At 43.2% G+C, this 23902-nt stretch overlaps 1 protein-coding gene and 1 pseudogene across 1 annotated transcript; one reads left to right on the forward strand and one right to left on the reverse strand.

The window, feature by feature from the left end:
* Nucleotides 1-12257: 12257 nt before the first annotated feature.
* Nucleotides 12258-12366, forward strand: LOC114839587 (annotated as a pseudogene).
* A 7148-nt stretch (nucleotides 12367-19514) lies between these two features.
* LOC105011163 (UDP-glucuronosyltransferase 1-5-like) lies at nucleotides 19515-23286 on the reverse strand. The gene is made up of 4 exons (XM_029121056.2): nucleotides 23249-23286; nucleotides 22519-22667; nucleotides 20599-20760; nucleotides 19515-20461 (listed from the first exon to the last, which is right to left on the reverse strand). Exons 2-4 carry the CDS (start codon nucleotides 22660-22662, stop codon nucleotides 19922-19924), a joined length of 846 nt encoding a protein of 281 aa, XP_028976889.2. The 5' UTR covers nucleotides 22663-22667; nucleotides 23249-23286; the 3' UTR covers nucleotides 19515-19921.
* Between the last annotated feature and the right edge of the window lie 616 nt (nucleotides 23287-23902).

The raw sequence follows: 23902 nt of genomic DNA on the forward strand, positions 1-23902 counted from the left end.
AGACTAATATTGTGTGGTATCAGGCATACATTATTATATTGTTTTATTAAGACAATTACATAGTACGTTAAATGTTAAGTTACTTTTACTTAATTGTTAAAGCAGTTTGTGAGAACCGCTGATGTAAAAAGGGCTTTATGAATTATATTAGATTGTTTTGCTTTAAAGGCATATTTATAGGTAATAGAAGAATGTGAGATCTTAGTACCTTAACATGTGTTCCCTATTATGTGTGGCCACACCAAACATTCAGTTGCAAATGTCTTTCTCCAGAGATGACTGTATTGGATGAGAAAAGGCATTTCCCCCCACATACAGCCAACATTTACTGTAAAGCAGAATTTGAGCATTACTAAACTTTCTCGTACTTTGTGTGAATTTTGTCTCAGTTCATATACAACCCTGTTTCCCAAAAAGTTTGGACGCTGCGTAAAATTTAAATAAAAACAGAATGTTTTCAGTCTAGGTGTTTTTTTTTAAAAGCACTATGTGAATGCTGATGTAAAAAGGGATTTATAAATAAATTTGACTGATTGATAGAATGCAATGATGTGCAAATCCTGTAAACTCTATTCAATAGAAAATGTGAAACTGAGAAATACTATTGTTTCTTGAAAAAGATATTCCCACTTTGAATTTGAAGCCAGTAACATGTTTTTAAAAACCTGGGACGGGGCAACAAAAGACTGGAAACATTGCGTAATGCAAAAAAATAAATCTCACAACTAATCTGGTTAATTAACAAGAAGTTAGAAACATGATTAGGTATGAAAAGAGCATCACAGAGAGAATGGGTCTTTTAGAAGTAAAGATGAGGAGGGGTTCACCACTCCTCGTCTTTACTGAAAGATTGTGCAGGCAAATAGTGCAACAATTTAAGATCTCAACATAAAAAGATTTTGGTGATCTATGGTACATAATATCATTAAAAGATTCAGAGAATCTAAGAAACATTTTATTTGGGGCCCCTTCTCCCCTAGCGGTCGCGGGCCCTACACAAATGCCTATATTGCTTGTGCCTAGGGCTGGCCCTGGTTGGCAGTGATCTTCGGGCCCTCAGGCGGCACTGCATTAAAAACATTATGAAACAGAAAATACGAGAAAGTAGGCCCCGAACTGTTGAGCAGCTAAAATCCTACATCAAGCAAGAATGGGAAAACATTTCACTTTCAAAACTACAGCATGTGGTCTCCTGAGTTGCCAAACTCTTACAAAGTATTGTTAAAAGAAGAGGTGATGCAACATAGTGGTAAACATGCCCCTGTCCCAACTTTTGAAACATATTGCTCAAAAACCACATTTATTTTTTCCAAAAACAATAAAATACCTCAGTTTCAACATTCACTATGCTGTATTTGTACTGTTTTCAATTAAATATAGGGATAAATGATTTGCATATAATGGCATTCTGTTTCTCTTTATATTTAAAATTTTTTTGGAAACAGGGTTGGTATATATACTATATATACAGCATATCATATATACAGCAATGACCTCTAAGCAAGTGGGGTGATAGATTTTTCACCTCATCAGCGCGGCATTAAATCAACCTTTCCGTAACTGGTCAGATGCTCAAACCACTAAGCTACCCTGCCTGCCCAACAACTAGACTGTTGCAAATGATTTGCAGATGTAGGAAAACATTTTATACATCACAGCAAGTGGAGTGGAGTAAGTTGACAATAATGATGATGATCACGAGGAGGACAGCTTTGGCAAGTAGAAGGCAAGTAAAAGCCAAACTGGAGAAAGAAGCAATATAATGTGATTAAGAAGAGAGCCGATATGAATAAAAAAAAAAAGCAAAATACTGTTAGTGCCTCTCCATCAATCATCTTTGGGAAATGTGTATTTTCTTCATGGTTTTAGTTGGGGTGATTGGATTGAGGTGATTTGCTTCAGGTGACTTGATTCAGATTATTTAATTCATATGATTTGGTTCAGGTGATTTAGTTCAGGTGATTTGGTTCATGTGGTTTGGTTCCAGTCATTTGATTGAGGTGATTTAGTTCAGGTGATTTGGTTGATGTGACTTATCTAGTATCTAGGTGTTGTCTTTGTCTAACACGTTCATCTTCATTCGGTTTTGCTCAGATGGTTGATCAAGGCATTTACAATGTTAGGGATGTGGGCTCAATATCCCCAGGGGGAGCAGTATGCAATCACTAAGAAAGTACTAATAAGTATGTCGCTGTAGATGAGAATGTCTTCTAAATTAAGTAAAATGTCAAAATGTATTTACACACTACAAACTTTGCGTTATAGATGATTATTGTCTTGGTTACCAAAACCGACATATTGAGTAACTTGGCCAGCTTTGTGATTCAATTCCACATCTACAGAAGTCTAATTGATTTGTGTACCTAAACAGATTTTGGGCCTTGTTTTGATCAGCTGGCAATCTATTTATAAATAATAGACCTTTTCCCTAGTTTGTTGGGCCAGGCTCTACCCCATCTCAGCCCCCCTCAGCATATTGAAACAAATTAATACTGTTCATTTAAAGTGCATGCAAAAGTAAACAGGTGACTTGGAGAAACAAGTGTTTGAAAAGGTTATCCATCTGAGGCACAACAACTATTCCAAGTAGTAAGTTAGTAGATACTAGTATGACTATTACTGGCTAATAAGCTGTTTTAATGGCCAGTGGCAAAAGCCTCTTATGTGGGAGACCCAGGTTCAAATCCAGTGAGGGTGAAAACATTCATCACTTCTACTCGTGAGCCAGCTGGAATAGGCTTACCTGGTTCCATTTCTGGTTCTAAATTCCAACCACATCAATGTGGAAAATTTTGTTTGACTAACCGTGAGCAAGGTTTTATGAGCTCGCAAACGTATCAAGCTAAAATCGAATTGTTCAAGAAATACTCTGAAGTCAAAAGCACAGTTCATCTCGGACGTTTCATATCCTAGCTCTTCTTTCCAACTAGCACTTGGAGCCAGCCTCAGAAGAAGACATCAGAACAAACTGGCAGTTATAAATCCAAAGACACAGATGTTTCCTGTAGAAAAGTCAGCCGGTCCGCATGTTAGATGGTACGATTGGAAGCAAGAATACAAGGATTGTGTTTTCTTAGCAGTCAAAAAGGCAATACATAACAAGCTACTCGAATGAATACACATTTGAACTATTTCCACATTAGAAAAAACCGCATGCTCTCAACCACAAATGCACAGAGATTAATGAGGGCGAAAGAGGAAGTATGTCGTAATTTGTCTTGGTACTTCATGAATCTAATTTTGAAGTGTGGGAATAAATCAAGGAAGCCAGGTCAAGCAAACCACTTGACAGAAGCACTTAGCAAATTTACAAAGACGAGTCACTTGTTTTGATGGGTGCAAGTTCCAGCTACTGAGATATAAAAGAGCAACTCTTCTCTCAGCCTAACCCTGCAGCATGTTCACTGCCACCACAGCCTTCAGCACTCCCTCAACACACACTTCTCTGGACGTCCCCCTTCCCCCCCACAGCTGACTCAGTGGCTGGGATTGAGAGGGTCCAGGCTGTCATCTGAGTCGCCATGCGTTAGAAATAAAGGCTTGTCAATATTTGTAGATCAGTCAGCTCGATGTTGCACTCACCATATGTGAATAGTCCAACAGCTGTTCTGCAGGGAGAACTGTTCATCTCATTGTACACGTGTACATATAATTTGAATTGAAGTACATTATGAACTAAATACTCTTATCCCAATGTTTGATATGGTTATCACCAGCGTAGGAATTTCACGACTACCACGACCTCCATGGCCATCGTTGCGCCTCGCTCTGGCCAGGTTGCCCCCCATTGTACACCCTACGGCCACCATGGCCTTTGTGCCCCTGTTACTGTCAAAATATTGCGGTCAGCAGTTGGTTTCTTTGTTTGTACGTTTGGGTGTTAAGTGTCTTAAACTAAACTTAAAAGGTACATCGTAATTCGCACAGAATGCGTGAAAATCCCAGTAAAAATCTGTGTGAAAATCCCAGTAACTGAGCAGATTGTGAAATACTCAGACCGGCCCATCTGGCACCAAAAACCATGCCACGCTCAAAATGGCTTAAATCACCTTTCTTTCCCATTCTGACATTCAGTTTGGAGTTCAGGAGATTGTCTTGACCAGGACCACACCCGTAAATGCATTGAAGCAACTGCCATGTGATTGGTTGATTAGATAATTGCATTAATGAGAAATTGAACAGGTGTTCCTAATAATCCTTTAGGTGAGTATATGTCATTTGTTTATTTAGGTTGTACTTATTAGCATGTGATTGTGATGTTAAAGGATACTTGGCAGTTTACGTTTGTGTAACAGCTAACGTAAGCTCCAAATCCTCTAATTTCACTCAATCGTCTTTGTGCCCTGGCATGTGGCTTTTGTACCCTGAACAGTTACCACAAATTGTATATAATTGTGTCAAAGATGAGAAACGTTGGTGTTTTTTCCCCAAAAATGTTTTACCACTCACAGAACCATTACACCATATAAAATTACTGGTATGTGTGAATGTATCAAAACAAAATGATTAAATGTTTTCCATAAAATCAACTTTGGACATCAAAGCCACCATTGCGGTCTTCATTAAGTTCAGTTCAGTCAACTGCATGATTCAATTTCTATGTTTAATGTTTGAATCATTAATCCTGAAGTGGAAAAATTATGTCTGTCATAAAAACGACCAGGGGCAACTGGTCACAGGGGCATAGCCTGTTGTCAACAGAAAGAACTACAAAACATTTTTCTTTATTTTTTCTCTAAGATTATTCCTATAATGTATTATCTATGAATATAGCATCTTCCTAAATTGCATATCATTTGTGTTAGGATTTTACTTTATGTTCATTGGTCCCTGCCTTGCTGCTTCAGACTGCGTTCTGCCGATTCGAGTTCACAATAGGAGGCCATAGGCTAAGCGTGAATGTGGGGCTAGCCCTTCTCTCACAATATAATTTACATTGTACGTGTGAAAAGATGAATATGCATGCTCAGAATGTGAGTAAATTGAATGTAGATCAAACAAATGTGATGCCAAGTGGGGCTGACAGCTGATTGGCTGTCTGTCTGTCGCCAACATTAGTCGGTAAGAAGAGCAAGGAGAGTAGATTGTCTTAACTTGCTTGTTAGCTTCACAAACGCCAGATAACTTGAGAAAATGAATAAAGTGGATTTCATACTCGAGCACCGATTTGAAACCCATAATATGGAGGAGAAACTTGAAGTAAAGCGATTTGGTGCCCATCAGCCATGGGATATTGTAATCACTCAAACTGCTGGTAAAAGTAACCGCGGGTTTAACGTGGAGTGGTTTTTGAAGAAAAAGTGGCTAACGGTTAGCATACAAAAGAATGCACTCTTCTGTTTTCCATGTCTGCTATTTGGTGGAGATGGTACTTGGTCGAGGACGGGTTACAAAGATTTGAAACATCTTTCTGAGAGGATTGTAAAACATGAGAGCAGCGGGAGTCATCTGGACAATGCTGTGAAATTGGGCTTACTTGGAAGGGTAAATGTTGCAGCCCAAGTTGACAGTGCATACAGGCGCTCCATTGATCAGCATAACAAACAGGTGGAGGCAAACAGGTACGTTCTCAGTCGGATCATAACATTTAATAAACACGACGATGAGTCTGAATCCTGGAATATTCACATGCATTTTCAAGACGATGTGTGAGGGCAATTCGAGACTTCAGAGGAACTATGACGCTCAGCCCATCTTCAAAAGGACATCTAGCACTGTACAAAACAAACTGTTAGACTGTATGTATGAAGTGTACAGGGAGGATATAGCCAAGCAAGTGGATGAGACATCATTTGTTGCCATACAGGCAGATGAGACAACTGATGTCTCCTGTAAATCACAAATAGTGGTTGTGTTGTGATACATGTTGCCTGACAATACAGTGACAGAAAGATTTTTGGAGTTTGTGGAAGTCAAAGATAAAACTGGACTCGGCCTCTCTAATAGCATGAAGGGTGTGCTGGAACCACTGAAGCTGGGAGAAAAGCTGATCGCTCAGACTTATGATGGTGCGGCTGTAATGAGTGGAAATGTCCGAGGGGTACAGATGCTAATGAAAGAGACATACCCACATGCCCAGTTAGTTCACTGCTATGCTCACCAGCTGAGTCAGAGAGGAACTTTTCCACCTTGAAGAGGGTAAAAACCTTCACTCGCAATGCCATGGGACAGCCGCGACTCAATGCATTGGCCATGTTGTCCATCGAAAGCCAGCTGATTCAGCAGCTAAATGACTTCAATCCCAAAGTCATCGAAAAGTTTGCCCAGAGGAAGAACCGCCATGCCACCCTTCTCTTCAAGTGAGCCCTCAGCCATGGTGAGTGAAAGCATATTTTATCATCCTGCCTTTGTGGTGCAGGTCTGTGCGTTGGTCATATTTTTGTGCTGGATCGATTGATATAGATGGTGACGGGTGTCAGTGTGTCCATGCTTGGCTATTAATGTTGTTGTCATAGAATGGAACTGTATCCCTAAAATGTTGTCTTTGCGCTTCTTTGTGGCCTTCAGTGGTGTTGAGCTCATTGCTGTTCGCCTATGGCCCTGTAGGCACATTGGTTCTGAGCTTGGCTGCATTCCTAATTTAGGTTTGTAAATGGGACAGTGGTAATTTTACATGTGTGTGAGAGAGAAGGAGAGCAATTACACAAGAAGGTCTCTTTCTCTCTCACTCCTGTATGTGTAGTACAACACCTGGTAGAAGCAAGCCGCTCTGTCGTTAAAAGTGTTTTGTGAAGCCACGCTGTTTCTTGATTTGTTAAATAAACACATCAGTAGTAAGAGGGAGTTTTGTGGCTTTACTGGTATGTATCCTATATTTTGAAATGGTTTGTGCCCCACCAAATTCCTTGCATATAAAAACTCCTATGCGACTAACATATGTTAGAGAAATGTTGCAACATGTCTTGACTTGCCAGGAATAAATATTACTAAATGCAAATGTTTGAAGTTGGCAAAAATCTGAGAAACCCCTGTGACACTTGTTTTCAATATAACATAATTACCATTCCCAAGTAAACATACTTTTCCTTGGCAGGCACAAAGGAGGGGGCCTGAGGAAGGGGTACATGCTCCAGGCACTGCCGTCAGGGGATGAAGGCCTGCTGGTTGGGGGGAATGAAAACTGGATGAGATGATGCATGGCAGGAGGTCTGGGGGAACATGTTTTTTTGTTAAGGGAATATCAAATGTGTAACGTGTTGATATAAGTGCTGTATTCAAAATGTCACAAATAAAACTGTTAGCCACAAAAAATATTATCCGACCATAAAACACTTCTGTAGAACCAAAAATATTTATTGGTTGCTAAAGATGGCAATGTGTTGATTGAGGGGCCTTTGTGAGTCTGCAGTAAAGCTAGTTGGGGTTTCCAGACAGGCGAGAGGCTGTTGTTGGTGAATTATGCAGGCATTCCAATGTGAACATGCAGGTTTTCAGTGGAATGTAAACTCCAGACATAATAACTGAGTAGAATATTCACAATGAATCGTAGCATTTGCAAGATTTCATGTCCGGAGAACAAGATTTAGACAGACCCTGAATTGCATACAAACCCACTGCCTGTAAAAAAGTACATTTCTGTTCTATGTGGGGCGGTTTAAACTTGAATACCTTGAAGTAAGGCGGGCTTCACATATATTTTTTGCTGTTCTGATTGTGAAAAAATTCCTCATTTATAGGCATTTATGTCTTAGACCCCACATGTGAAAATGTATTGGTCAGTAGTGAGCAGGTTTTCAGATGTTGTACTCAGTGAAATATAAACTTGTGAGCATCTTGTTCATAGATGCTACATGCCAAGTTACTTGCTGATTGGACATTCCATCCCAGAAGAGAAGGGAAGTGTGTTTTTAAGACCAGTGCCATTTACAATTCTGCCAAGATTCACCTTCTTATGCCATACCATCTCACAGGAATTTTTACTTTATTTTACAAGGCGGAAACGGAACAATTATAGCCAAAAGCTGACAGCAGTGTCCCAGCAGCTACACATCAAAGCTACGAACAAAGTTACTTTTGTTCTCCAATAAGACCACAGAGAGATTTTACCAAACATAACTATCCAAATTGACGCACTCAGTAAATGACTGGGTATATATACAGTACATTTTCCCTTCTGGGTCATGTATCACCTGCCATGTATGGACATCAGCATGCTTCCTTGCCAGCCATCTGGCTCCCTCTGGGCCGATTATTACCTTGGCAGGTTGCTCTTCACAGTGAGTGATGATCTCTTCAACTCTACTAAGATAAGAAATCCTCTCTTCTGTTTCCCCCCTCACCTGAAAAAGCATGTACAGTATGATATTTGGAGAGATAAAACAGAACAGATCTACACAACTGTGCAAAAGTCTTAGGCATCTGAAAGTAGACCTTGCCTAAGACTATTGCAAAGTCCGATACATCCTGTACTGTGTCTACAAATGGCACACTTTCCATTCTGTTAAGACACAGAGACTGCATTGAAAAACAATATCAGTCACACTGCTGTCTCTTTGTGTTCTTGTTTGGCTCCTCTCTTCAAGAGGCGGTTACAGATGATGTCTGGGCAAATGAGTCCTCAGCATGGACTTAATCAGGCTGCCAAAGGCTCTCGCTGCGGGCCATGTCATCGGCATTCCGCCGCCAATTCTCCAATTCTCCACAGCATAACATTTCTGGAGCGCAAGACATCCTTTTAATTTTCATTTCATTTTACATTTGGAAGGTCCTCTGAAGGCCTAGAAGGCCCTCACGGTTCCACACAGACATATGCACGTTTCCACCCAACGGTTCCACTCAGACATGCACGGTTCCACACAGCGGTTCCACACAGACTTATACACGGTTCCACCCAACAATTCCACAGACATGCATGGTTCCACCCGACGATTCCACACAGCCATGCACGGTTCCACACAGCATGTTGGCATACTCAGAGCATCATTCATGACTTTTGGAATTCACAGCCCAACTGTCAGCTTGTTCAAATCAACGGACGACACGTACCAGAGACATGCACGTTGGGTTATAGTGGGGAAGTCGCAATGGTGAGCGGCACTGTCAAATCTCAATGTCTCTGCGCAATGATTCAGGCTTTAAACTGACACGTGTCGGAAAACTAAAGTCCCGAGCATTTTAACGGAAAGGTTTGTCTTTTCTTTCAATCGGACCCTCATCAGGTTCCGCAGAAGCATCCCTCTTGGCATCTCGGCTTGTCAGCGGATCCACAGCTCTGCGTGAAATAAGTGACTAATGGGGGTAGTGTAATTTGTGTCAGTGGAAAGAGTGATGTCACCCTCACAGGAGCCTTGGGCTGTACAGGCTGATTAAGGAGACAGGACTGCTGGAGCTGCCCCACACACATGAATGTGTGTCTTTGTGAGTGTGTGTGTGAGTGCGTGCATGCGAGTGTGCGTGCGAGTGTGTGTGTGTGTGCATGCATGCATGAGCCACTTCAAGTGCGTACACGTTCTCTAAGTGGATGGTACGGAAAGCACCACACGGTACAAGGCTGTACTGGTAATGTACACTCTTCTTCCTGACTGCGTCGACCGGAGGAGGCTTTTGTGGGGGGGTCGATTCAGGCAGCAGAAGGGCAGGGAGGGTAGCGAGAAGGAAGAACCCCAGCCTGAGTTGAGCACCCTCTGCGTCTGTTCAGCGGCCTGGGAGTGGCCTTCACTAAAGGACCAAGCGCCTGCTTCTATGTTCTCCGTTACCTCAAACCAACAATTGCGGACCTCAGAACAGTGTCTGGGGTTTTAAAAATACCTCCCATAGATCTGTAGTGAGAGGTTCCCCAGTAACGAGCAGGCAGGTAGCTCTTCAAAGCAGGTTTTCTGGTGACTGGAAAACAGTTGCATTTACAGCACGCCGTAGCAAAGTTGTAGTTCAAGATGGTTGTAGATCAAGATGCACAACTAAATTACGAAAATTAATTCACAAACGGAAAGTGTCCGTGAATATTAAAAAAAATTATAATAATTCTGCGGCTGCATTAAACCTGCATTACAGTACAGTGTTAATCACACACACCCACACACACACACAAATGAACTTCATACAATATACAAACAGTTCTATATTATGTCACTCCAAGTATAACTTGTGCTTTTATTGCACATCTATACATTACACTTGTAATATACATACATTTGTAAATTTTCTGCCCTCTTCCATTTGAACTTCTGGTTAGGTGCTAACTGCATTTCGTTGTACTGTACTTGTTCAATGGCAATAAACTTTAATCTAATCTAATCTCACTCAGTACAACTAACAACACCAGGCTGAAGCCATGACTCACGGACATGAACATTTGTAGAATAGATTTATAGTTGTAAAACCATTTTGAAAGTGTTTAACTGATCATTTGTGACACATGACATAATGAGGCGTGTAGATGATGAGTTGTGAACATGAACAGTGCCCATTTATTTAATACCGTGTAATAACATTTGCAAACTTGTAACTGGATATTTGCAAGCAGTGATTGCATCTGTACACACACTCTGATCATCTAAACGTCTGAGACTGTGTTTACAAATACAGATATGTTTCTCCTGTTCACAAATCATCACTTACTGTACACAGAAATTGGGTTTACATCTACAAATCTGTGCTTCTTGTGCGAATTGTTCTGTCTGCGATTTACCTTCATAACATGAAGGAATACAAGGAAATCACATGCAAGAACAAAAATGCAAACAGCACAAATTCCCAAATATTTCTAGAATTTCTTTGCCAAATACAGTATCTTTTCATGTGACAACACTGAAGAAATTACATTTTGCTACAATGTAAAGTAGTGAGTGTACAGCTTGTATAACAGTGTAAATTTGCTGTCCCCTCAAAATAACACAAGACACTGCCATTAATGTCTAAACCGCTGGCAACAAAAGTGAGTATACCCCTAAGTGAAAATGTCCAAATTGGGCCCAATTAGCCATTTTCCTTGTGACTCGTTAGTGTAACAAGGTCACGGGTGTGAAAGGGGAGCCGGTGTGTTAAATTTGGTGTCATCGCTCTCACACTCCCTCATACTGGTCACTGGAAGTTCAACATGGCACCTCATGGTCAATAACTCTCTGAGGATCTGAAAATAAGAATTGTTGCTCTACATAAAGATGGCCTAGGCTATAAGAAGATTGCCAAGACCCTGAAACTGAGCTGTAGCACGGTGGCCAAGACCATACAGCGGTTTAACAGGACAGGTTCCGCCATGGTCGACCAAAGAAGTTGAGTTCATGTGCTTAGCGCAGGGGTGGGCAAACTTTTTGACTTGCGGGCCCACAATGGGTTCTAAAATATGACATGGGGGGGGCATGAACAGACAGATGGAGTGTTTGTGTGAACTAATATAAATGACATGTAAAAGCCATTACAAGAAAGGATTTGACTTTCAACAGGTAGCAAAGCATGAATATACCGTTCAGTTTCAGTGGGAACAGTGTTGTTGATCTCCCTTTTTTGCCAGTACATCAAAGTCTGGAGTTAGTTTTGTTGTGGCAATTCTCAGGATAGGTCCGAGGTGTTGTCCAGTTAACTTGGATCTGTGACGGGCTATGTTGATGTTCATGATGCTGAATGTCTGCTCACATACGTAGGTCGAGCCAAACAATTTCAGCATCTTCTGTACTGTCCTCCGGAGGTTTGGAAACATGGCTTCATTAAGTGAAGCATAAAAGTCATTCAGTTTAAGAGAGTTGAACTTCTCCTTTAAGACGGAGTCAGACTGAAGATCGATCAGTTCCAATTGCAGCTCCTGTGGCGCTGTTTCAGGGTCTTGTGACAGGGGACAGGACAGCACCTCAAGTGAATTTTTTCAAAATCAGAGAACCGACAGCAGAATTCTCTGTGAAGGTCGTCCAGTGATTTGCTGTATTTCTTCGCGTTTCGGGTCGCCTCTTTCTGCAATACTAGTGTGGGGAAATGAGCAAAAGATTTGTTGGAAATTTGTCTGGAGAATAAAGTCAGCTTGGATTTGAAGGCTCTAACATTTGTGTACATGTCGTGCAAAAACTGATCGTTCCCCTGTAGCTTCACATTCAGCTCATTCGTGTTTGAAAATATGTCCACAGCAAACGCAAAGTCACAAAGCCAGTTTTCGCTCAGCTCATGAATTTCGTCGAATTTCCCCATTAACTCCAAAAATGCGCTAATCACCTCTTTGAGCTCCCACAATTGAAGAAAAACTTTGCCCAAACTTGACCAGCGGACACGAGAGTGGTAAAGTAAGTCCTGGTGATCCGCATCAATTTCCTCCAGGAACGTAATTGTTAGAGGCTTACGGCCACACCTCCCTGAACTCGTCTGATCTCGGAAGCTAAGCAGGGTCGGGCCAGGTTAGTACTTGGATGGGAGACCGCCTGGGAATACCAGGGGCTGTAAACCTTAGGCACGGCGCTAGAGCCAACATAGACTTCAAAGAACTGTAAAGCCAGTAATAGCGCTAGCGTCTCTTGTTCAATAGTTGAGTACCTTGACTGACACGTACTGAACTTTTTGGAGAAGAAACTGACCGGCCTATCGATTCCTTCCTTATCTTCCTGTAGGAGGACTGCACCCGCCCCTGCCATGCTAGCGTCCACCTCCAACTTAAAAGGTTTATCGAAGTTAGGGGCAGCTAGCACTGGGGCACTACAAAGCAGCACTTTAGCTGACTCGAAGGCCGAGTCACATTCTGCGGACCATTTATACGGCACTTTGGGACTAAGCAAGGACGTCAGGGGAGCAACTACTGCCGAGAAGTTCTTACAGAAGGTGCGATAGTACCCCACCATTCCTAGGAACCGACGCAACTGACGGCGAGTAGTAGGAGCAGGAAAAGTAGCTATCGCTTCCACCTTGCTAGCAATGGGGCGCACCTGACCACCTCCCACCTGCTTCCCCAAATAGGTTACAGTAGCCTTGCCAAACTCACATTTGGCCAAATTAAGGGTTAGCGAGGCCTTCTCCAAGCGCTGATGCACCATCTCCAGCGTAGAGAGATGGTCGGACCAAGTAGGAGAATGGACTACCACATCATCCAGGTAAGCAGTACAATTTGGTACATCAGCAAACACAATGTTAACCAACCGCTGAAATGTTGCCGGAGCGTTGCACCTACCAAAAGGCATTACAGTGTACTGCACAAAGTTGTCAGGTGTCACAAAAGCTGAAATGTCTGAAGCACGAGGGGTCAGAGGCACTTGCCAGTAACCTTTCAGCAAGTCTAACTTACTCACATATTTTGCGGAGCCTATCCTGTCGATACAGTCTTCCATCCGAGGCAGTGGGAAAGAATCCGGCACCGTGACAGAATTCACACGACAATAGTCCGTGCACAAGCGAGACGTACTGTCTGGCTTAGGAACAAGAATACATGGAGAACTCCAGGAGCTGTTACTGGGCTTAGCCATGTCATTCTTTAACAAGTACTCAACCTCACCTTTCAATATCTCTCTTTTTCGAGCGTTTACTCGGTATGGATGTTGCCGAATGGGAGCGGTGTCCCCCACATCCACGTCATGTTCCAGGACAGAGGTGCGACTGGGAACGTCTTGAAACACAGTAAGAAAACAGTTTATCAAGGTAATAAGATCAGTCATTTGGTCGTTGTTCAAATGTCCCATTATCAAGGGCAAAATTTCTGAGTTACTGAGACGTTCACACTGCTGCAACGTATGACGTAACACCAACCCATCGTCGTTCTCCTCTAGGTTTGTGCCAGGCTGCAGCACCACCGCAGCCACGCTGGAGTCAGCGGGCTGAACCGGCAGGCTGAAGGAGCTGTTAGTGGAACACCGTGCATAATACGGCTTCAACATGTTAAAATGGCACACACGAGAGGAGCGTCTGCGATCTGGTGTTCTTATAACATAGTTGGTGTCACTGAGCTTCTGGTCCACAAGATATGGCCCTGAAAAACGGGCTGATAAGGATGAGCCAGGGACTGGCAATAAAACTAACGCTTGGTCTCCTGGTGTAAATGACCGCTCCACTGCGGTTTTGTCGTGATGTACTTTCGTTTCTGGGCAGAAGAGAGAGACTCCTGAGCTAGCACGCATGCTGTGTGCAGTCTCTCCCGCATCTGACTGATGTAGTCTAACACATTCTTGGGGGCGCTACTGGGAGTAGGAGACAGAACATGCTCCTTCAACAGTTTCAGTGGACCTCGTGGCGTGTGTCCAAACACAAGGTCTGCAGGACTAAACCCCAAAGACTCCTGTACTGTTTCCCTTATAGCAAATAAGACGAATGGTACTCCCTCATCCCAATCGGTACTGGCGTCCATGCAGTACTTCCTGAGCATTGCTTTGAGTGTTTGGTGCCAGCGTTCGAGGGCACCCTGACTCTCGGGGTGGTACGGACTGGAGACCTGGTGAGCAATAGACAAAGTTTTCAGCACGGTAGAAAACAGTTTGGACATGAAGTTGGTTCCCTGGTCAGTTTGGAGCACTTTAGGAAGTCTGAATGTGGAGAAGAGTTTTATCATAGCCTTTACAACTGTTTTAGCTATAATGGTACGGAGAGGGATAGCCTCTGGGTAACGGGTTCCACTGCACATTATGGTAAGTAGGTATTGATTACCTGACCGGGTTTTCGGGAGTGGACCCACACAATCAATGATCACGCGCTCAAACGGTTCCCCCATCACTGGGATCGGATGAAGCGGCGCACGAGGGACGGGCTGATTCGGTTTACCTGCTAGCTGGCACACATGACACGTCTTACAGAACCTCACAATGTCAGACTTTAAGCCTGGCCAAAACAAATGCCTGAGGACCCTGTTGTAAGTTTTCGGTACCCCTAAATGACCGGACCATGCAGGATCATGGGCTAGTGACAGCACCTGCTGTCGCAATGGTGTTGGAACAACGACTTGCCGGACTGCACTCCAGTCGTTAACAGCGTTATGCGCTGCCCATTTACGCATCAAAACCCCTGCGTCTATGAAGAAGGCAGTCTCCCTAAGCTTGGCCTCCTTAGGGGACACTACTGACTGAAAACATTTACGCAGGCTAACGTCGTCCTTTTGCCACTGGATCAACTTCTCCGGGGTGACTGACAGGAGGATGTCTTGCATTTGGGGCGCGACTCCGCTTTCCCCTTTCTGAGTCCGTATGGGACTAGACACCGTAGACTTAGTAGAAGGGCCGTTCGATTTTGGGTCCTCTACCCTAACATGCTCAAATATGGAACCAGACAAATCCACCACGTCACCCAGCTTGCGAGACTGGGCTCTCGTTAGCACACAAGCCGGAAACACCCGGGGAAATGCTTGGATCAAGTTATCATCCGTACTCTCGGGTCTTGGGCTGTCTACCACCTCTAACACTGGAGTCACGTGACCACCAGCGATGTCGTTTCCTAGTAAGAGTGTGACCCCTTTCACTGGTAGGCTAGGCACTACCCCAACACGGAAACGGCCTGATACCAATTCAGATGTCAAATGAAGCCAGTGTAACGGCACAGACTTTGGCTTGTTCTCTAGGCCTTGTAAAAGGATGTGTGAGCCGCAGTACGTCTCAGCAGACCAGGGCAAACTGTCTGTGAGAATGAGTGACTGCGCTGCACCGGTGTCTCGAAGTATCCGAACGCTTTTCTGATCGGTTGGTTTTCCTGTTACCGAAACACAACCGACAGACACAAACGGAGCGTAAACGGGATCTGGCTTAACTGTGTCCACATAGACAACCGATGTGCCCGGTAAACGACGCACAGTCTGAACGAACCCAACACCTTTCAGTTTAGCGGACGATGGCGGGGACTGTTTCGGTTTGCCTTTTAAAACCGGGCAGTCCGATATTACGTGGCCTATTCGGTGGCAGTAGAAACACTCGCGGGTCTCAGGCGAAGCTTTAATGTCACCAGATGAGAACCGAGGTGAACGAGACGCTGTTGATTTCACTGTTCGGTTTTCAAAGTGAGGCCCGCCAAACACAGTTTTGTGGGTTAAGGAATACTCATCTACCAATACAGCTGCCTGGGACAACGTCGCCACTTTCTGTTCATTTAAATGAACAACAATCCGGTCAGGAAGGTGGTTTTTAAATTCCTCCAGCAGGATTAATTCCCTAATTTCTCTGACAGTTGTAGCCTTGCTGGCTGCACACCAGCGATCAAATAGAGATTCTTTGTCTCTAGCAAATTCTACAAAGGTGCGATTTGAAGTTTTTTTGTAGTTTCTAAAACGCTGCCTATAGGCTTCTGGAACCAGTTCATATGCCCTCAGTACTGTTGCCTTTACTAACTCATGCTGCAAACTGTCTTCCAGGGAGAGTGCGGCTACCACTTCCTGGGCCTTCCCAGTTAATTTACATTGGAGGAGGAGAGGCCAAACATCCTGTGGCCAATGTAGTGCAGCGGCCACGCACTCAAAGGCGGAGAAGTAGCTATCCACTTCGGCCTCCCGAAAGGGTGGCACCAAAGCAATATTCTTGCTTACATCAAACTGGGCCTGCTGACGGGAAGGTGACATACTGAAGCCTGCCTTCTCCAGCTGTCGAATTCTTATTCTCACCTCTTTGTCAGCTTTGGCCTCTATCTCCTTCTTTCATACCTCTAACTCAAACTCCATCCTTCTGGCCTGTTCCCTGTCTTTCAGCTCCCTTTCCAACCGGGCTACCCTCACTTTGAGCCTGGCGGTTGCTGGACCAGATCCGGAACCACTCGACTGAGGAGACAACGGTTCAAACTTAGGCAGTGTCAGGGGGGCGCCAATAACTCCCTCCCGTGCACCGTCCTTCGACCGTGCAGGGGAGACAGATACAGCCGCTCCCTTCTCACCAGCCTCCTCTCCAGAGTCCAAGCCCTCGCTTTCCTCGTCCATTAAGGTCAGCACGCCTTTTTCCACCAAACCCTCTCTAACTAGTACCAAAAGCTCAGCCTTTAGGGCATGTTTCGGCACGGAAATTTCGTAGTGGCCAGCTATTGCGAAGAGGTCAGCTTTCCACAACCCTACCAGTTGGCCAACAGAAGGCGCCTCACAAAATGTAGAGATGACCAAGGCAACCATGTTACGCACGCTTGCCTACAGACCTAGACCTGGCGAACGACGAGACTGAACACCAATCTCACCACTACTGCCGCCACACCACAATCCCACCAAACCCACAGTTTGGATCCCGGACGAGCCCCCACGTATGTTACGTACGCCTCCCGGAGGAGAGAGCGCAACACCCTGCTACACGTAAAGCACCCTAGGGCTTGACAGAATGGGTATGGGGTCGTGGATGCGAGAATGTTAGCGTAGTTAGCATGCTTCGTGGCAAAGTGACGGTTGATATTGTATTCTTTGAAAACCGCAACAGTTTCTTGGCATATCACGCATACAGCCGTTGATCGGACTACAGTGAAAACATATTTTGTTGTCCACTCCTTATTAAACACTCCACACTCACTGTCAACATTTCTTTTCTTTGCTCTGCTCATTTTTACAGTTGGGCTCAAAAGACAAAGCGAAAAATGTCTTTTGAGCCCGAAAAATGCCCATGTCTGGCTTTGCGTCATATCCAGAGGTTGTCTTTGGAAAATAGACAAATGAGTGCTGCCAGCATTGCTGCAGAGATGGAAGGGGGGGGGGGGGTCAGCCTGTCACTGCTCAGACCATACGCCGCATACTGCATCAAATTGGTCTGCATGGCTGTCATGCCAGAAAGAAGCCTCTTCTAAAGATGATGCACAAGAAAGCCCGCAAACAGTTTGCTGAAGACAAGCAGACTAAGGACATGGATTACTGGAACCATGTCCTGTGGTCTGATGAGACCAAGATAAATGTATTTGGTTCAGATGGTGTCAAGCGTATGTGGCGGCAACCAGGTGAGGAGTACAAAGTGTGTATTGCCTACAGTCAAGCATGGTGGTGGGAGTGTCATGTTCTGGGGCTGCATGAGTCCTGCCGGCACTGGGGAGCTACAGTTCATTGAGGGAACCATGAATGCCAACATGTACTGTGAGATACTGAAGCAGAGCATGATCCCCTCCCTTCAGAGACTGGGCCTCAGGGCAGTATTCCAAACATGATAACGACCCCAAACACACCTCCAGGATGACCACAGCCTTGCTAAAGAAGCTGAGGGTAAAGGTGATGGATATGGATATCAAATATTTACAAAAGTGAGGGGTGTACTCACTTCTGTGAGATACTGTTACAATGTGTTGCCAAATAAGACCCATCAAGCCAGCAGCAGCACATTCAAATCAGGGCTGCGTAACAAATAGCTAATCCTGTGACACCACACTAGCTTGCACATAGGCCTGTCAAAAAAAAATATTGCATTAAACGTTCTAGGGAATAGTGTGCCATTTGGGACAAACACAGAAACAGCCATGTGCATGAAACAAATCCTTTTCTATATGAAACAGTCAATGGGTTTTTATTGCCTGATTGATTTTATTGTTGTCATACCTGATCTACATGGGTCAAAGGTTAGTTCTTAGCCAATACTGAGCTTTTCACGAGAAGCTGACACTGAGGAGAGTGACCTGTCTTTAAGCCTGACTAGTTAGGGTCAGGGAGAACTGGGCAGAGAGTCATAATATGTGGAGATTCATGGAAGCAGAGCCAGAATCAGGATAATAAAGTGTGATGGATTCAGCAGATGGGAGAGATGGTAGGATAGAAGAGGACGTACAGTACCAGTCAAAATAAGAGTGTTCAAACTTTTAATGGGAACAGTCGTAGTAGCAGATTCGCCATCAATAATTCAGATGGCCCCATATAATTTGTCATTATTTTCCTTGACCGTCCAAAAAATTACCTTTTGAAATTACAAACAAGTCATCCATTAATTGGATGTCTAAGCACAGCCAAACAACTTTTGCCAAACAACTCGTATTATAAAAAAGTATTTTCAAAATATTTATTTTTCCAAGAATAACAAATGTTCCACTCAATCCGGCAGCCACAGACAGACTTAGATTGTTTCAATATTTATAAAATACATTCATCTGATTGTTAGAATGTTTGAATCAATATGAATCCACATTGGCAGGATTCACTTTTGACAGACAGAGAAGGCTAGACTGTTTTGGCTATCATGCCATTTTCATTCATTTCACTGAGCAGATTTGACGTGTTTTGCCCTAAACTTGTTAATGGATAAAGAGTGATGATGTGAGCATGTCTATATAGGTTGTTGCTGGCATCCTCTAAGTTACCGAGGCTAGCTAGTATAAACAAGAACCTACAGTAACGAAATTGATATTCAAATGAACTTAGAACTATTTTCCATGAATCCAGACCAGAAGGATGTACTGTAGACAAAAATATTTCAAGTGGAAGAAGGCCAAATGCATTTTCCTTTGCAGTTAGCACGTCACTGTTGATTGAAAATGAGAATAACCTGATTCATTCTGGAAATGTGTAAAGCACATGTACTGTATGCATGTGGTAAATTGTTTCTTAATATTGCTTAATAAATGTGCCTAATTATGGGTTGCTGGAGATTTATTTTCTCTTGGTAGTGAGTATATATATATATATATATATATATATATATATATATATATATATATAGGTTTTCAAAAATTTGTTTTCAGAAAAGTATATGTGCTTTGTCATTATGGGGTACTATGTGTGTATTGATGGTAAAAACAATTTAGTCAATTATGTACTCAGTCTATAACGCATCAAAAAGTGGAAAATGTGGAGGCGGCTGAATACTTTCCAAAGGCACCATCTGCAGTACTGTACAAAAGTCTTAGGACAAGATGGATATTTATTAACTAGTTATATAGGCAGTAGTTGTTTCTTTCATTGTAAAAACAATGAATGATGTCCCTCTGGATTATAATGGTAAAGACACTTTGCAGGCCAAAAGATATCTGTATTCTATGAAACTGGATTAACTTTGATGAAACTGAAATTTTTGGAAATAACTTTTCTTCCTGTTGGGAATTTTCAAATGTCTGATTTCTAGTTGAAAAAACACGTCTGTGCCGGCTTGCACTGGAACCCTCCCATTTAGACCACATTGGGCATGGTCGGCCGGGGGAACTCAAAAACAAAGTCAGACCTCATCAGCCAGATGTCAGCCTCCTGAATCAGGGAGATTATATCACATCCCTCTTTGAAGTACTTGGTGCAAAATCGGTTGTAACCAGGTTCCAAGAGAAACTTCTGCTGAAACATTGTTATGCTGTGGAACAGCACGTTCTGGACTCGTTGGACAAAGGTCATTTTGTCAGTGAACCCCGACACTGGGCTGGGGATGTAGGACAGCGGAGATGGGGCGATGGCAAAGTGGCCTTCCCCACTGGTTATCCAGCGGGCGTTAAGGACCACAGGCAGTTTGAGGTGACGGGCCAAGAGTAGCCCTGTAGCTATGGCAGGGTCAGTGAGAACCAAGTCGTACTCAGCCTCCTGGAGACTCTTCATCAGTTCTTTGTCATCGAACATGTGAGCCAACGTCTCAAGGGCCAATAAGTGGACTTCTTCAATCATGCTGAAGAACTCCTTGGTTAGTTTAAAGAACTTCTGAGCTGATGCCTGCTGTCTCTGAACCTGCATGAGCAGAAGAAAGAGGGTATGAATTGGTAAATGGGTTTATTGCTGGCAGGATGCCTGGATGGACCAAGCCATAGATAAATGAACCAATTAGTCAAACAATTAATCAATACTTTTCTTACAACTAAATCTACCTTTATTTGCTTCTCTAGGAACGCCTCAAGGTATTCAAAGGCCACTTTCACCTGGATGGTGATGGAGGTGTATAGTGGAGACTTCTCAGTGATGTACCAGCTGGTCGAGGTTCTGACCACAGTAATGGTGTGGCCTCTAGCATGGAGCTCTTCAATAAGCACCTACACATTGATGTTATTATCAATCAATCAATCAAATTCATTGAAATGCATTTTATAAAGCCCTATTTACATCAGCAGTTGCCACAAAATGCCTGAAACCCCAATGAGAACGCACTAAAAAGTCTTCATGCTTGGTGGCTAGGAAAAAAATCCATAGTTTGGTTGAAATTTAAGAAGAATCCTAGAGAGGAGCCAGACCTTCCTGTCCAACAAAGTGAGGAGCCAGCCTTCCTGTCACACAGGAGGCAGCACATGAGGCTTGGGAAGCACTTGTCTTAACCTCCTGACCATCAGCACCGACCCCTCTCAAGGTTGTGTCCTGTCCTTCCAACACTCACAGCTTTGGAACAATGTTCCGAAACACTTCTGGTCACCTGACGGCAGGTGTCGAAACACCGTCACGTGATATTTAGCGAAACCACTAGTATCGTTTGAGTGTCCAAGAACTGACTGCCTTAGACTCTGAAAATTGAGATGGCGATAACAACAATTTTGAATGAATTGTATGAATTTGTTGCAAGGGAGAAATGTGTAAAATTTATGAGAGATTGTGAGGGTTTTTTTTTCATTTTATAACAATATTTGTTATCGAATAATGTCTCATTTACTGCAAAAGGAATAGCAATAGGAATGAAACCCTTCACACCAACATGCCTTAATCATCCAAAACATTAAAACATGGAGGAAGGGTTCATTGAAAAGCAAGCACGGAAATGCAATAGGAAATCACAAACATAAAGCAAATATAGATTCTATATTTTAACAAGATTCTATCTTGAACAGCTGGCCGCTATGAGCCTTTGACCTTGCTTGAATTTGTATTCCGGTCCATCCATGCCACCATTAGGCCAAAGTTAATTATACTTTACATCTTAACTCGATTCATGTCCCTCAGCATGTACGCGGTATTTCACCAGTCTGCGTCAAACGGATCAAGAGATATCACCTGTTATAAACATTTTATAGCGCCCCCGTGTGGTCAAGCTGAAAGTGCCTGAATGTCTTGAGTCTTGAGATTGTTTTGAACATGTGTACCAATGCATACTTTGTCTTATTTATATGCATTTATGTATCAGGCCACGCCCATGTGTATTGTTCAATGGCTGCCATGTTTTTTAACAAACTTGTCTGGCTTGACTTGCGTTGGGAGAGCTTGGTCCATAAATGCCAAATTTCCAGCTACGTGAAGATCGGTCATTTGGTATGATAATAGTAGCGTTTTAAGCTATTTTCACAAAATCCAAAAATAAGTCAGATTGGAAAAAAATTTCCTTGGCATATCACAGCGCCACCGTGAGTCCGATTTGCAAGGCATTGTATCAGAAGTTGTGGCCATTGGGATTTTACTACCATGTAAATTCTGGACCCACTGCAACCTCTTATCTCCCAGGAATGTTTTAAATAACAGTATTTCACCAGTGACCAGCTGAATCACTGATAATAAAAAACAAACAATTACAATAGGGTTCCACAGCGTTGCTGCTTGTTGCCCAAATTAAACAAATTGTGTAACAAGAAAATGCCTTTTTTTTCCTTTATTGAATTTAAAGTTTCAAAAAGGTGAAAGATTCCTCCTATGACCAGATATGATGTAATGAGTTTATATATAATCAATGAATGTGTTTGTTTTATGAGTGTAAAATCAAACATTTATTACTAAAATTAAATAGCAGTATTGACAGCAGTATTGGGGGTAACATGCATATTTCCACTTGAGGACATTAAAGTCCTGAGACACTGAAACGAGACATGGAGCACCTTCATGTTGACCCAGTGGCTTCCATCTACTGGGTAGATGAGGACCTTTCCTCCATGGCAGGATGGTGTTGTGAAGAGCAGCAGTGAGGACAGAAGACAAACACCCAATAATAAAATGCCTCCGTGTTCAGGGCTGGAATGCATAGTGTCTACATGGAGAGGAGAAAGAGGCCCTGCTGATTGGTATTGAGATGGCGCTTTGACATGCTGTTTGAACTGTGTCAGCCTGTACTACACCCAAACTCCTAACAGCTCACCAAGAGAGAAGCCCTGGCGTAACTATTGGGGGGGGCAGTGGGGGCGGCTGCCTCCAGGGCCGCGGTGGGTTGGGGGTACCGTGGGGGGTGGGGGTCCCGTGCTCGGCCTCTATAGTAAATATTTGTTGTATTTCTATTTTATATTGTGTGTTTCTATGTGGTTATCAGTCAGATGTCAGTTGTGAGGTTAGTCTATGGCAAGATGGGCTTTCCATGTTACATCTTCTTAAACGCCAGGGGGCCTGTATGGACAACTTGCAACCCGGCCCGGCGTCACAGCGGTGTGACAGTGGTGAGATGGTGGTGGAAAGTGGCATTTGGACATATGGAACTTAACTAATATTACTGTCTCTGCCAAGCCAACATTATATTAAGAAAATTATATTTTACAGGTCATTGTAATAACATTTCTTGTGCTTGAATGGTTCAATATGTTAATCAGCATAATAAAATGCCCATAAAAAGTCACTTACCTGAATGCCGACGTCCAACATTGATGCACGGGACTACAAACTGCCTCTAATCTTTTAAACATTGAGGGTTCAAACTCCAGTCTTCCCCTGATAATAGAGAAGTGCTGGTCTAGCACAGGTAGATTATTCACATTGACTCGTGACTACACATGCTACATGTCACACTCCTTCCACTGCGGGCAGATTGTTTGCAGTTTTTCACCACACTCTAGTATGTAATTGAATAAATCATTTCAAATGTTAGTTAGGAATTTCATTCACTTGATCCACTTTTCTTAGTTGGTCTCATATTTGAAAACAAGTTGGCACTAGGCTCCTAAGTCGTGGAGTGAGTTTTGACCAATGGCCATCTAGTGTACAACGTTTAAATACTGTCCTCCAAATGATTCCACTATTGACTGTTGTCACGAAGGGGGTTCCAACATGACTGGTACAGAAGTAGAAGGGGGTTCTAACATGACTGGTATGGTAGTAGAAGGGGGTTCTAACATGACTGGTACAGAAGTAGAAGGGGGTTCTAACATGACTGGTACAGAAGTAGAAGGGGGTTCTAACATGACTGGTATGGTAGTAGAAGGGGGTTCCAACATGACTGGTACAGAAGTAGAAGGGGGTTCTAACATGACTGGTACAGAAGTAGAAGGGGGTTCTAAC

The sequence above is a fragment of the Esox lucius genome, chromosome 7 (assembly GCF_011004845.1).
Source record: "Esox lucius isolate fEsoLuc1 chromosome 7, fEsoLuc1.pri, whole genome shotgun sequence".
NCBI lineage: Eukaryota > Metazoa > Chordata > Actinopteri > Esociformes > Esocidae > Esox > Esox lucius.

Coding starts and splice junctions, on each gene's coding strand:
- LOC105011163 (XM_029121056.2), bottom strand. CDS start 22,662: ATGCATTCCAGCCCTGAACACGGAGGCATTTTATTATTGGGTGTTTGT. Junction 20,761..22,518: donor GCCACTGGGTCAACATGAAG/GTGCTCCATGTC, acceptor ATCAATGTGTAG/GTGCTTATTGAAGAGCTCCA. Junction 20,462..20,598: donor TCCTAGAGAAGCAAATAAAG/GTAGATTTAGTT, acceptor CTGCTCATGCAG/GTTCAGAGACAGCAGGCATC.